Source organism: Uloborus diversus, chromosome 4 (genome assembly GCF_026930045.1).
Source record: "Uloborus diversus isolate 005 chromosome 4, Udiv.v.3.1, whole genome shotgun sequence".
Classification (NCBI taxonomy): Eukaryota; Metazoa; Arthropoda; class Arachnida; order Araneae; family Uloboridae; genus Uloborus; species Uloborus diversus.
The window spans coordinates 94,974,634-94,987,935 of NC_072734.1; the positions used below are offsets into that span (position 1 = coordinate 94,974,634).

Genomic DNA, 13,302 nt, shown 5'->3' on the forward strand with positions numbered 1-13,302 from the left:
ACACATCAGCTCGTTTTATTATTTACTAGTGGCACCCGCACGGCTTCGCCCGTAGTAGAAAAATTAAAGGTCTTTTGGTTCGCCTGTATATTTACAAATAATGTATAGTGAATTTTCACGCCAGTTGGCTTGTACCGACATTACGGTTCCACGCTATGATAATTTCGTATCTCGCCAATTGGCTTGTGCCCATGTTATGGTTCCACGTTACGATAATTTCGTAATTTATGATACTTTTTTTCTTAAAATTGGAATAAAAAAAGAACCACATCGAATTTTCGAAAAATCGCTTCGAGGTGCACACCCCCATGCTACATACTAACTTTGTGCCAAATTTCATGAAAATCGGCCGAACGGTTTAAGCGCTATGCGCGTCACAGACATCCTACGGACATCCTACAGACATCCTCCAGACATCCTCCGGACAGAGAGACTTACTGCTTTATTATTAGTAAAGATTTGAGATGAGCCACTATTATCAGTATGCCAGCATGTGGTACCAAAGAACATCAGACCAAACTTTCTTACCGTTTTGGAATTGGCCAAGTCTGAGTTCGTCCTATTTCCAGCCTGGTACGCCATTGCTGCTTGCCTTATGCCTTCTGGAATGTGAATCTGGACGACGCAGTACTGCCCTTCGTAATCGATCTCCTTTTCAGAATAAGGTGGCGAAGACGCGGCCCTGGTGTTTTTAGGAACTACTATGTCCAAACATTCATCGTAATCACCCATCGCTGTGGCTGTGCCCTCGAGTATCCCCGCAGACGGCTTGCCTAGAGCGTCGACCACTGAAAAGAGAAGAAAGGGACAATGCTTAGAGTTGAAACTTTGCATTGATTTCAGATTTCACAAAGAAGAATGCTTTTATAGATGTTTTTTATTACTGACTAGTAGTACCCGTACGGCTTTGCCCGTAGTAGAAAATGAAACGGTCCTTTGGTTCGCCTGTATATTAACAAATAATGTATGGTGAATTTCTTGCCAATTGGCTTACCCATGTTACGGGTTATGATAACTTGGGTAATTCACTCGTCCATCTTATGATAATTTTGCTCGAGAAAATGTTCTCAAAATTAGAATAGAAAAAGAACAAAACCAAATTTTCGAAAAATCGCTTCGAGTCGCACACTCCCATGCTACAAGCTAACTCTGTGCCAAATTTCATGAAAATCGGCTGAACGGTCTAGGCGCTATGCGCTTCACTGATATCCAGATTCAATAAATATGCTTTAGTTATGCAAAATAACAATTGGTTTTTAAAACTAACATCTTAATAACATTTTTAGTTAGATTATATAACAATTCACTATCTATAATAATAAAAGCTTCAATGTGTTGAGCATGGTTCAGCTTGAAATCTCGACTAATAATAAAGCTGAAAATCTCCGTCTGGATCTCTGTCCGGATCTCTGTCTGCATTTCTGTCTGGATCTCCGTGACGCGCATAGCGGCTAGACCGTTTGGCCAGTTTTCACGAAATTTGACACAGAATTAGTTTGAAGCATGGGGATGTGCACCTCCAAAGCGATTTTTCGAAAATACGATTTTGTTCTTTTTATATTCGAATTTTAAAAACAGTTTACCGAGCATATTATCATAACGTGGACGATTAAATTACCAAATTATCAGAACGTGGAACCGTAACATGGGCTAGCAAATGAACATAGCTAATCGGCTAGAAACTCATCATCCATTATTTGTAAATATAAAGGCGAATCAAATGACCTTTTAATTTTCTACTACGGGCAAAGCCCTGCGGGTACTGCCAATGCTTCTTATTTGGTCATTATCGTTCTCGATTTTATGACTGTTTTCATCTTCTTTAATTTGAGTTAGAACTCTATAATAACCTCAGAAAAGATGACGTTGGCAGCAACTACTCGACAAATATTTTTCAAATGCTTCTCCGCTCCAAAAATTCAAGTGCAGTAAACACTTGTTCTCAGGCTTTCTGACTCATTACTAACTTTCGGTTGACTTTGGAAAGTCTAAGGAATTTTCCAAGAAAGGGGAAACTGAGCTGGAAATCAATAGAAATTTTATAAATCCTTAAGTATTGCTCGCTTTAAGCGGATGTTGTTCGTTAAAAGCGAGTTATGCTCACATAGACTTAACATTTTACCAACCAAGTACAGGCGTTTCTCGTATAACACGGTACTCCTACAACACGGTTTCGATGTTATACGGTACCAAATTTGCGATTATTATAACACGGTTTCGATATTACACGGTGCGAAACTTGATTTAAAATACTAGTCGGTTTTGATGTAACTCGAATGTTATGTTTAAAAAATATGGAATTTCATTTTTGCTTTATACATTCTGTTAATGGTTGATAACTTTAATAAATTTTTACTTCGTTTTTATGAAACTTGGTTTCGATACAACACGGTAAACATCCCTTGATTGACATTATTTCTAAGTCTTGTATAACACGGTTTCGATACAACACGGAACACGGTTTCGATATAACACGATTCATCTTAACCTGATTTTTCTCATGCACATGCATAATTAGTATTAAAAATAAGTAAAAATTGTTATTTTTTAAAAAGTCTCGTATAACACGGTTTCGATACAACACGGAACGAAATAACCGTGTTATACGAGGGACACCCCTTGTAGTTCTGATTTCCTCGTTACATCCAGGTTCTCGTTAAATTAGGGCTCGTAATAAGAAAGTTCAACTGCAATTGCATATTTTTCTTTTTTTCTTCTCTGTGTATTTTTTTGTCATCTATTGTACGTTAGCTTTATTAAAAAGCTTGTTTATTTGTTCTTCGCTGAAAAAAAGTCTACTTCTAACATTCCTCTATTGTTGGTATTGAACCCAGAACGCGTTTTTTCAAATGTCTCGAAGACTCATTTCTGTAGATGATGGCGGTTACCAGCCCACGACAGTATATGAGCGCTTTGTAACGTTTCATTTTTGATTATTTTAAGGTATCGATCGCATCCATAGAAGAGCTGTGGCACAACTCAAAAATCTGAAAGTCCGAATGTTTAGGAACATTGTGGAAGATTTGAATTTACAAAATAAAGGGAACCGTTTGCTTTGGAAATCTCAAAAAATAAATAAATAAATGTCGAAGAAATTGGATCTGTGGCTGTCACACGTTAAATAGCGAGAGCACGCATGTTAATTAAATTCGTAAAAAAAAAATATTTAAAATTTTTAAAAGCAGAATAAACTAGCCCGAAACAGAACGAAAGAAAAGCCAAAACTTCCACTACCTCGGATTAACAGGACTCAGATTATTAAGACTCTTCTATTATTTGCTGTTGTTATCGTGTCCGTAGTTAATAAACATTAATTAAACAATCTTTACTAATAATAAATCTGATTGTCCCTCTGTCTGTCAGGATCTCTGTGACGCGCATAGCGCCTAGACCGTTCGGCCGATTTTCATGAAATTTGGCACAAAGTTAGTTTGTAGCATGGGGGTGTGCACCTCGAAGCGATTTTTCGAAAATTCGATTTTGTTCTTTTTCTAATCCAATTTTAATAACAAAATTCTCATAAGATGGACGAGTAAATTACGAAATTATTACGTGGAACCGTAACATGGGCACAAGCCAATTGGCGAGAAAATTCACCATACATTATTTGTAACTATACAAGCGGATCAAAAGCCCTTTTAATTTGCTATTACGGGCAAAGCCGTGCGGGTACCGCTAGTAACACAATAAAGATAGGTGCCATTGACTCGAAGATCGAGCACAAAAAGTACATTTCGAGGTTACATACACTCCATCACACCACTTGAGTTACAAACAAAATCTTTCAATGGTTTTTTTAATTAAAAAACATATTAAGTTTTAAAAAAATCCCCATAAAAAAACTACATTTTAGAAATAGCAATTTAGCCTTTGCACATATCTCGTTGCATAAATCTCGTCTTATCACTCATCCCAATAGCTCCTTAAATGAAATCGCTCCTAAAATTTAAAGTAACGCAAATATGCAAGAATTCTTTCCACTAATCTACATTCATAACCACTGCTATAGAGATATAAAAGGGCTGCATTCTTTCTTCTACATTTCTCCAATTTCAAGGTTACTTTTCGCTTTTGAAAAATTAACCTTTTCTTATATCTGATTTCAACATTTCAATCCAACTACGATGTGTTTTATCAAATACCTTATCACGTTCGAGGAAGGCTACCGAAGTACACTTAATATTTCATCCTTGTTCAAAAAAATTTTACGTTCGTCGTCGTAGCTTGAGGCCTTTACCTTCAAAAAAAAAAAAGTGCGCTACGCGAGTGAGTGTTCTACCTTGACTCATAACTCAAGCGCTTTGCCCGAGTTCTATTCCAACCGTACGTAAGTTGCGGTTGCAGTTATAACATGGAGAATATTTTTGGACGAAACCTTTCAGCCGGCATCGATGCTGATTAAATTCTTTAATTATACCTCAAAGGCACGAAGATAGTAAGAGTGTAACGTGACTGCAATTTCAAATACAGTGATGGTCGAAGTTAAGCCCCTCTTGGATAATACTTATAGCATCAAAACACATTATTACAAGAATTCGAAGGACAACAAGGTAAACATCGGGTTTTTCCTTTTTTTTTTTTTTGAGATTGAAGATGGATCAAGAATTTGTGGAATTCTCGCTTTGAAATATATGTATCAGAAACAAAGGATTCTTTGTTGTAAAGTTACGATAAGCTTACTTTATGAAAGTAAAACGAATAATTTCACATGATTTTTTCTTTCTTTTTTTTTTTTTTGGTTGAAGTTTCTGAATAGTGGCTACTTTTCCAAGCTGTGTGAGGAATTAGCATTCAAATATCTAATTTTAATGTACAATATGAATTGTGTTGCTTGTTAAGAAAAAAAAATTCAAAAAATTTAAAAAATACAATTAAAAGATTTAAAATAGTTTTCGTTAATTAAATAACAGTAGTATAACAAAGCTAACGCAAAGATGTTCAGTATTTTTTTAGCTGAACGTGAAAAAATAGCAACGTACCAAAATGGTTTTTCAATTCATTTAGAATTTCTGAAAGTCAATACATGCACGTGGTTTTGATTTTAAAATGCATAATTTATGAGCAACGTAAATATTGAGCCACTTCTAACTATTTTCTTTCAAAACGTTTTTTGATGCAACATTTATCAAATGATTGATCGAAACCCATTTTTTTAATGGTAAGTAACATTTTTACATTTTTTTGCATGGAACTTCATATTTATTATATCCCTTTTGAGACTCTTGTGTTAAAACACAATGAAGATTACGGTACAAAAACTTTAGGAATTAGAAAACATGAAAATTTTAATCTTTCAAATGAACTACTGTCTCACTTTTAAAATTTCATGTAACGCATTGTAATATTATTCCTCGAAAATAATGAAATATCAGATCATTAAAATGCTTATATTCAACATGGGCAAATATTTATAAATTAAATCGTGATTAAACATGCCTTTTTGTTGTAGTATTGAAGTTTTTCTAATTGTTTTCAATTTTATCTTTAAATATGTCAGGTTTTTAAAATAAGATGAATTTTCCAAAAATACAAGTGAAAGAAAATCGAGTATTTTCAACAATGAGCTTATGTGAAATGCCATAAAAACACGTAGAAGCTTATCTAATTCGTACAACTTATTTACCTTCTAAAATTGTGTTAGTGTTTTAAGACGTGAGTAGAATTAATAGAGGACTTAGAAAAGACTCAACCAGTAGGAGCTTAAATTATCTACCCCTAAGAAAATTTTTCTTGCTGGTAATTCTTTTAATAATTATTTTGTTTTAGATTTTTTTGAACGAAGAACAGCAGGTTAAAAAAACGTATGTAAGGTATACCAGGGCACGTTTGCGCGGATTGTTTTCAATGAATTTTCTAATTTTTATGTTTTAACTTAGAAAATTTTAGACAGTGCGATTTTATGAAGCAATTAATGTGGTCAAAATTGGTACATTCAGTTGTTCCTCAGTCTGTGTTTTTAAAAGTTAAAAAATTATTTGTGAGTCCAAGTCGGATGTGTAAATGTGCCCCGGACACGGGGCACGTTTACACATATTTATTTTGACACCTAACGTGGTCCCTGTTAGCGTTTTGAACATAATGTCTTACCATCGTTACAATAAAGCAAATTTATTACGGACTGAATAGTGTATAAAGTAAAAGCTGAAGGGGCATGAAGACAGCACTATGATTGTAAGCTATAAGATACGAATTTGTATTTTAATAAAAAAAATTAAATGGTAATTTTCAAAACTAAATATTCGGAAAATACTAAAGGTTTGCGACAGTTTGGAGCGTAAAAAGTGTCAGGGGCACGTTCAAGTAAGACACAATAAGAGCGTGCTTAAAGCTGCTCCGACGTCAACGCGTAACTTGCCCCGTCACCAAGTTTGGATTTATTTTTACATGCGAAAAAAAAAAGCCACTTCAGTTCATACAAATGCAACTCTCAAAAAAGGACAGAATTCTGCTATTTTTTATATGTTTGTTCTTTCTTCCAACGTTCAATGCGTAAACTTGCTCCGTCGTCAAGAGTGGATTTATTTTTAACATGCAAAAAAATTTAATAACATTTCAGTTCATACAAAAGCAATGCTCAAAAAAGGATAAAATTCTACTAATGTTTATATATATTTTTTTCCTAACTATGTATTATTTATTCTCAAAAAGCTTCAAAACGTGCAACACAAAATTTACTCAACTTGGTGGAAAACAGATTATTCTTTCTGCATGTTAGACCGAAGCTCGGCTGACGCTCAAAGATTTGTGAGAATATTTGCTAGGGAGCAGCATCAATCGGTTATGACTCTTGGCTCTCCAGTTATAACTCATTTTGAAAAAATGCCACTGCGTAAACGTGCCTCGGTCTACCTTACTTGAATTGCAGTATGAAAATCAAATCGTCACTTTTTTTTTTGCAGTTTCTATTTGAAATTTGTTTTTTCATTCTTTTTGAATAAAGTTGAAGATTTCTAATCGAACGTTTTTGTTTCTGTTTAACGGTTAGGTATTAGAACCCGCGAATTTTTTATTCCGAGCCAACTACCTTACCCCCGAGCTACAAGTTCGGCTCGAATATTTGTCTTTTCCATTGTTTATATAAATGAATAATGTAAAAATTAAATCATAAATGTTTAGAGGTTTATGAAAATGGTTTGAGAAAGAAAGAAAATTTACTTGTCACTAAAACGAAAATCCTAACACCGACATATATGCGCAATGCAAGGATTTTTAAGATTCATCAAATAAAGTTTTTTTCAGACATCCAATCGTTACTTTTGATTCAAAATGGAAATCAGGGAAGCTTAAGTTATTTGCATTCAAACTGTAATTTCACACCAATTGTAAACATAAATAATAATGAAAAAATAATAGTAAAATATTAAAATAACAATGAAATTAACTAATAATAAAATTAAATTCAATAATTTAAATAATGAATAATTATGAACTGTTGAACACACTTCAATGTTTTGGACATCATTGTTGGAATTTTGTTTTTCAACAGGCTACTTAATTATAAATAATTTTTAATTTTTTCTGATTTAGATTGAATTTGTTAATTAGTCTTAAAAAATAGAATCATTGTTTATTTTCATCAATTTAATGACGAAGTTCGTTGGGTTAAATTTCAATTGTTTAATTTGTCACGATATTATTGGGAGATTTACACGCTGAAATTTAAACCAACATAGCGAACGTTATGTTAATAAAGTTTCAAATCCTTGGATCTGACAGGGAGTATAAAATCTCATCACTCCGATACCAATTGGTAGAAATTTTCAGAAAAACTTTTGATGTTTGATGAAAAAAGAGAAAGCATTCCCCAAGAATTAAAAATCACGGCCATAAAAGTAACAGGGAAAATTAGTGGTATAAACATGACTAAATTTCATTCCGTAATGTCACGAAAAAGAAACTTTTTTACAGTTGAACTGTAATAAAGACAACATCTTAAACAAATTGTATGCATAAAATTTATATCCTGGCTTTCTTTCGTAAAGAAACTTAAAATTAAAGGTTGAACGATAGTTGATTGAAAAAGAATAGTTTTTATAAAAAGCAGTTTTGCTGCATTATAAAATTTATCTGTTGGCCAGCTTGAATAAAGACGTAAAATGACGGGCTAGGAGACTAAATAGCGATTAGTAAGTAATGTGCATGCAAGAAAATATGAATTTTGTTTGCGAAATAAAGTTCGTAAATGTCTAAATTACAAATAATAATAATAATAATAGATTGATAATGATAGCAAGCGTTATAGTAAATATATATATTTTTTTCTGGACAATGCTAAAAAATATCATATTACACGCAAAGAATAATTTGAAGTTGGTATTTTCAGTTTTCTATTCATTTTTATTTAGCAGTTAACAAAGTTAAAAAGGAAAAAAAACCCTCATTGCCTTTCTTCACAAAAAAAAGTCTGTCAGTATTTTGCGCACAACCAAAAACTTAAAAACGATTTTCCAGAAATATTGAACACAATCAGCTCATAACTAAAATACGATCATTGAACCTTTCTGAAATGTTCTTCGTCTTTAAAAATCTAGCTCCGTATTTGATAAATTGCAAAGTTAATTTAAAGGAAATTTAAACTTTTACGGAGTCGAATCACGAGATTAAAAGCTGTAAATTCAGTCTGAAACAAATGAAATGAATAAAAAGAAAAATCAGTATAAGAAGTAGCGTATATGCTAGCATAAAACTCCGAAACTTGGTAAATGTCGACATTCGCTGATTAATGCCAACGTTCTTACAGCAAACAAACTGGTGAAAGTCCGAATATATTTTCGGTGAACGATATCTTAGCGAAAAAATTCTTTGTGTAAGATGTCATGAAATTGAAGTGTGATCCGAAACAAATCTTTTTCTCTTTGAAAAATGGGTTCCTTGTTACGCCGAAACACGTGCGTACATTTTTTTAGCGTAGTTTGTGCCAGTGTTTTACAGCATCTATCTCATTTAATTTATAAATTACCTGAAATTTGAAACCATAATTATAAAATGCTTAAACAGTTTCTGTGTTTAAAATTTTTATTTGTGTATGGCATATAATTATCGCAGTTTGATGTGAAAAACATATTTTTACGTATGCTATCATGCATAATCTCTTACTGAGATTTGCTATGAAAATTACTTTTTAATTACTTTTGAAAGTTAAAATTATTTTTTTTCTTAATGAAACATCTATTTGCGCTCTTTTAAATTATGTGTGCACTTTCAAGTTATTTTTGTGTCAGAAACGCAGCCAACTTTTTTGTAAAGGTAAAAAAAGAAGAAAGTACCTATAAGCAAAGGTTTAATGCGTCTTAAAAATATCACTGAAAACAAGAAAATGTCAGAAAAAGATAAAATCTTCACAAATAATGAAGCAGAAAGTCTCTCTGTCCGGATCTCTGTCTGTCAGGATCTCTGTGACGCACCTAGACCGGTCGGCCGATTTTCATGAAATTCGGCACAAAGTTAGTTTGTAGCAAGGGGGTGTGCACCTCGAAGCAATTTTTCGAAAGTTCAATGTGGTTCTTTTTCTATTCCAATTTTAAGAATAAAATTTCCATAAGACGGACGAGTAAATTATGAAATTGTCATAACGTTTAACCGTAACATGGGCACAAGCCAATTGGCGAGAAAATTCACCATACATTATTTGTAAATATGCAGGCGAACCGAAAGACCTTTCAATTTTTCTATTACGGGCAAAGCCGTGCGGGTACCACTAGTAATTAAATAAATATTGAAAAATTAAAAAAATGAAAGTAGGGATTTGATATGGGACAAATGTGTATTTCGACTGGCCCGTGTCAACTGCTCGCTTTTAACTCTTTAGGTAATATTCCTATTCATATTGTTTTTTCTTTTCTTCCTATTTTCAAGGGAGAGATCCCATTTGGGAAACCTCATTCCCATATTTTATTTGTTGATTGAAAAAAATTTCGATCAATTTTGAATTTTTCAAAATATTTGAACATTTGCGGGAGCAAAGAAAATGCAAGATAAAATTTCGAACTAAAAGGAGGATTTGCTTCAAATGAACTTTGTAAAAAATAAGACTTGACGAAGAACTTGCGCAAGAAATCTTTTTGATTTTGGCTATTTTAAGGGCATTTCTTAAGCAGTTCAGAAAACTTATCATTATAACCTACGGAGAAAATTCAAACTCTTTCATCCAAAAACCAACGACTTTAAAAAACAAAAAAATAATAATGCTGAAAAATTGAGAAAATTGCAAAGATTTTGAATGTACTTTTGGTTTTTGATTCAAGAAATGAATAAAAATTTATCGAAGTACTGAATGTGTCTTTTCTCAAAGACTTAACATTGAATAATATAAAGTTAGAGAATGATTGACTGATTGAATCACAGTGAAATGAATTCGAACAGCAAGAAATCTGCAAACAATTTTTTCCCAATATAAATGAACATTGATGGGTAAAATCATTACTAATAAACTTTGGAATTGCTATTTTTCATTTTAATTTTTGGAAATGATTCAAAAGTAAAGGCAAAAATTATTTTAAAGTAAATTTTTAAAGATTTTTTTCTTTCTTTTGTTTATTTCCAAGTTAAAAAAAAAAAATCTCCGGAAAAATATTTGATACTCATGAATACACTATTAAATTAAAATCTGTGAGTAAGTCTTTTGAACTTTATTTGATCACTTTTTAGCTGATTCAACTCGAAAATTTTATTTTGCAAAGGCTTGAAAATGTATTTGTATATTTCATTGTTCCTATGTACTTACAAAAAATTAATATTGTCAAGCCGTTAAAAAATAAACAATGGAATTTACATAAACATAATACGTAACAGGTTGCCAGAATGAATTTGATACTTATATTAATTAAATTACGTTCTTTGTTCGTCAGCATTTTTTTTTTCTGTTTCAAGAATGGCAGTTTTCGTGCCTTTATTTTTTAACTTTTTTGCAGTATTTTTTAATTTTTACAAACTAGTTTTTTTTATTAATTATATATTAGATTTCATAGTGAGAGAACTGTTTCGTTAATCGCTAAACCACGATATACGCTCAGTTAGCAATTTTTTCAAACTTAATTTCTACTCGAAAAGAATTTTATTCGCAACTCCAGAGCTCGAATACGCTCCCTTGCTGGGATTAACAATACTACCGAAAAAGGTTAAGCATTCCGTTCCACGTGTTTTCTTTGGGAAAAATTACAGGCTTCAGACAGTTTGTGGTGTAATGCAATTTCAGAGGAATAGAAAAGAAAGCTTCTTACAAACACGATGAAAATTTACTGTCATTCATTAAGCTTCAAAACAAGTTATAATTAAAGAACATTGTATTGTCTTAACTCTTGCTGTCATTAATTAAGCTTCAAAGCAAGTTATAATTAAAGAACATTTATAATCTACATTCTTTGGGCTTACTGCTAATTAAAAGCCGAAACTATTTAGTCATCTTCTTCATCACTGTTTGCTTTTACTAACAAATATCAAGTTTTTCTTTTCGCATACTTGGGACTGCGTTTCAGGGAATTCGTTTTACCTTTTTCATCCGCCATTAGGCAGTGGCTACAGCGAACCCTATAGTTTATCGGAGTTGCGAATATGAAAATTGTACATCATTGTTTTTTTCTTTACTTAAAATATTCACGTTTAATCTGATTTTAATGATTAATTTTGGACAATTGCATAAAACTTACTTCTCACAGCCCAATCTTTGATGTCCATCACACCCCTCATGAGCTTGAGCAATCCCCTCATGCAGCTCGTCTGTATTTTGATCTCGGTCACCGTACTCATGACGTACGGGAGGGCAAACTTCACCCCCGAGTTCACCAATTTCTTCAACCTTTTCTCCGTATCGGCCACCGATTCGATATCGTTCTCGGAGACACCTCCAGACCCACCGGGGGAATCATCGAACCTCGCACAAAACCCCACCACCAAGACAGCCAAAAAGCACGACACCGTAAGAGAATTCATCATCACCATCCTCCCTTTCTCATCACCGGATCGAGATCGAACACATAATAAGACTTCGAATCTTCCGCCGGTGACCATAATACGAACCTTCACCGACCTTGAAAAAACATACTTGCGTAAAGTCGAAGCGATAAGTTTGCCGGGAGTGGACGAAAAAAAAAACTTCCACGTCGTTCTATTAACCGGTATACCTTGAACGTATATCCCTAAAAGCGTCTTTAGAGGAGAAAAAATGCCTAAGCGAGCCACGCTTCGATCCCAAGCTATGTGGGCATAAAAATAAGTAAAGTTAGTAATTGCGTGATCTGTTATCGTCATTTGTGGAATTATGGCACTCTTTTTTTCACGAAACGATAGCTGGGAAGCGTTCTTTGGCAGACGATTTCCTGAAATTGTTAATTTTTCTATTGTTATGGCTGGTCCTTTGAGTTACAGCGAGTTTTGCCGCGTGGAATGATTGGAATTAAGATCGAAGTGGACCTAATCGTCATCTTTGTTTATTTTAAGTAGGAATGGGTGATCGAGTTTGCCACTTGGCAACGCTTATTGCGAATAGTCTCATGAAGATGTATGAGGTTTGAAGATTGAGTAATTTTTCAGCAAAGTCAGTAGCTTATTAACTATGTCGCGAATGTCCCCACAACATTAGATACTCAGTGTCTAGTTACTGTATAGTTGGTTCTCTGTGGCAATGATTCAGATTTGGAAAGTTTATGACGCACCGTACTGAATACTGTGCTCATAATACGAAGGTATTGAAGTAACTTATAACTGTTGTGCATGTAGTGAATGCACTCCTTAAACCAGCGGATTTCCCGAAATTGTTATTTTTTCTATTGTTATGGCTGGTCCTTTGAGTTACAATGAGTTTTGCCTCGTGGAATGATTGGAATTAAGATCGAAGTGGACCTAATCGCCATCTTTGTTTATTTTAAGTAGGAATGGGTGGTCGAGTTTGCCATTTGGCAACGCTTATTGCGAATTGTCTCATGAAGATGTATGAGATTTGAAGATTGAACGATATTTTTGAGCAAAGTCGTAGCTTATTAACTATGTCGCAAATGTCCCCACAACATTAAATACTCAGTGTCTAGTTACTGTATGGTTGGTTCTCTGTGGCAATGATTCAGCGTTGGAAAGTTTATGACGCACCGTTCTGAATACTGTGCTCATAATACGTAGTATTGAAGTAACTTATAACTGTTGTACATGTAGTGAATGCACTCCTTAAACCAGCAGATTTTCTGAAATTGTTATTTTTTCTATTGTTATGGCTGGGTCCTTTAAGTTACAATGAGTTTTGCCTCGTGGAATGATTGGAATTAAGATCGAAGTGGACCTAATCGTCATCTTTGTTTATTTTAAGTAGGAATG

General features: G+C 33.4%; 1 protein-coding gene across 1 annotated transcript in view; it reads right to left on the minus strand.

Moving 5' to 3' along the window:
* The window catches only part of LOC129220715 (uncharacterized), a 16,507-nt gene extending 4,501 nt beyond the window's left edge, over window positions 1–12,006 (minus strand). Inside the window, exons 1-2 of the mRNA XM_054855145.1 lie at window positions 11,646–12,006; window positions 529–788 (exon numbers count right to left, since the gene is read on the minus strand). Of these exons, the coding sequence (XP_054711120.1) occupies window positions 529–788; window positions 11,646–12,006 (621 nt within the window). The remainder of the gene's footprint in view (window positions 1–528; window positions 789–11,645) is intronic.
* Between the last annotated feature and the right edge of the window lie 1,296 nt (window positions 12,007–13,302).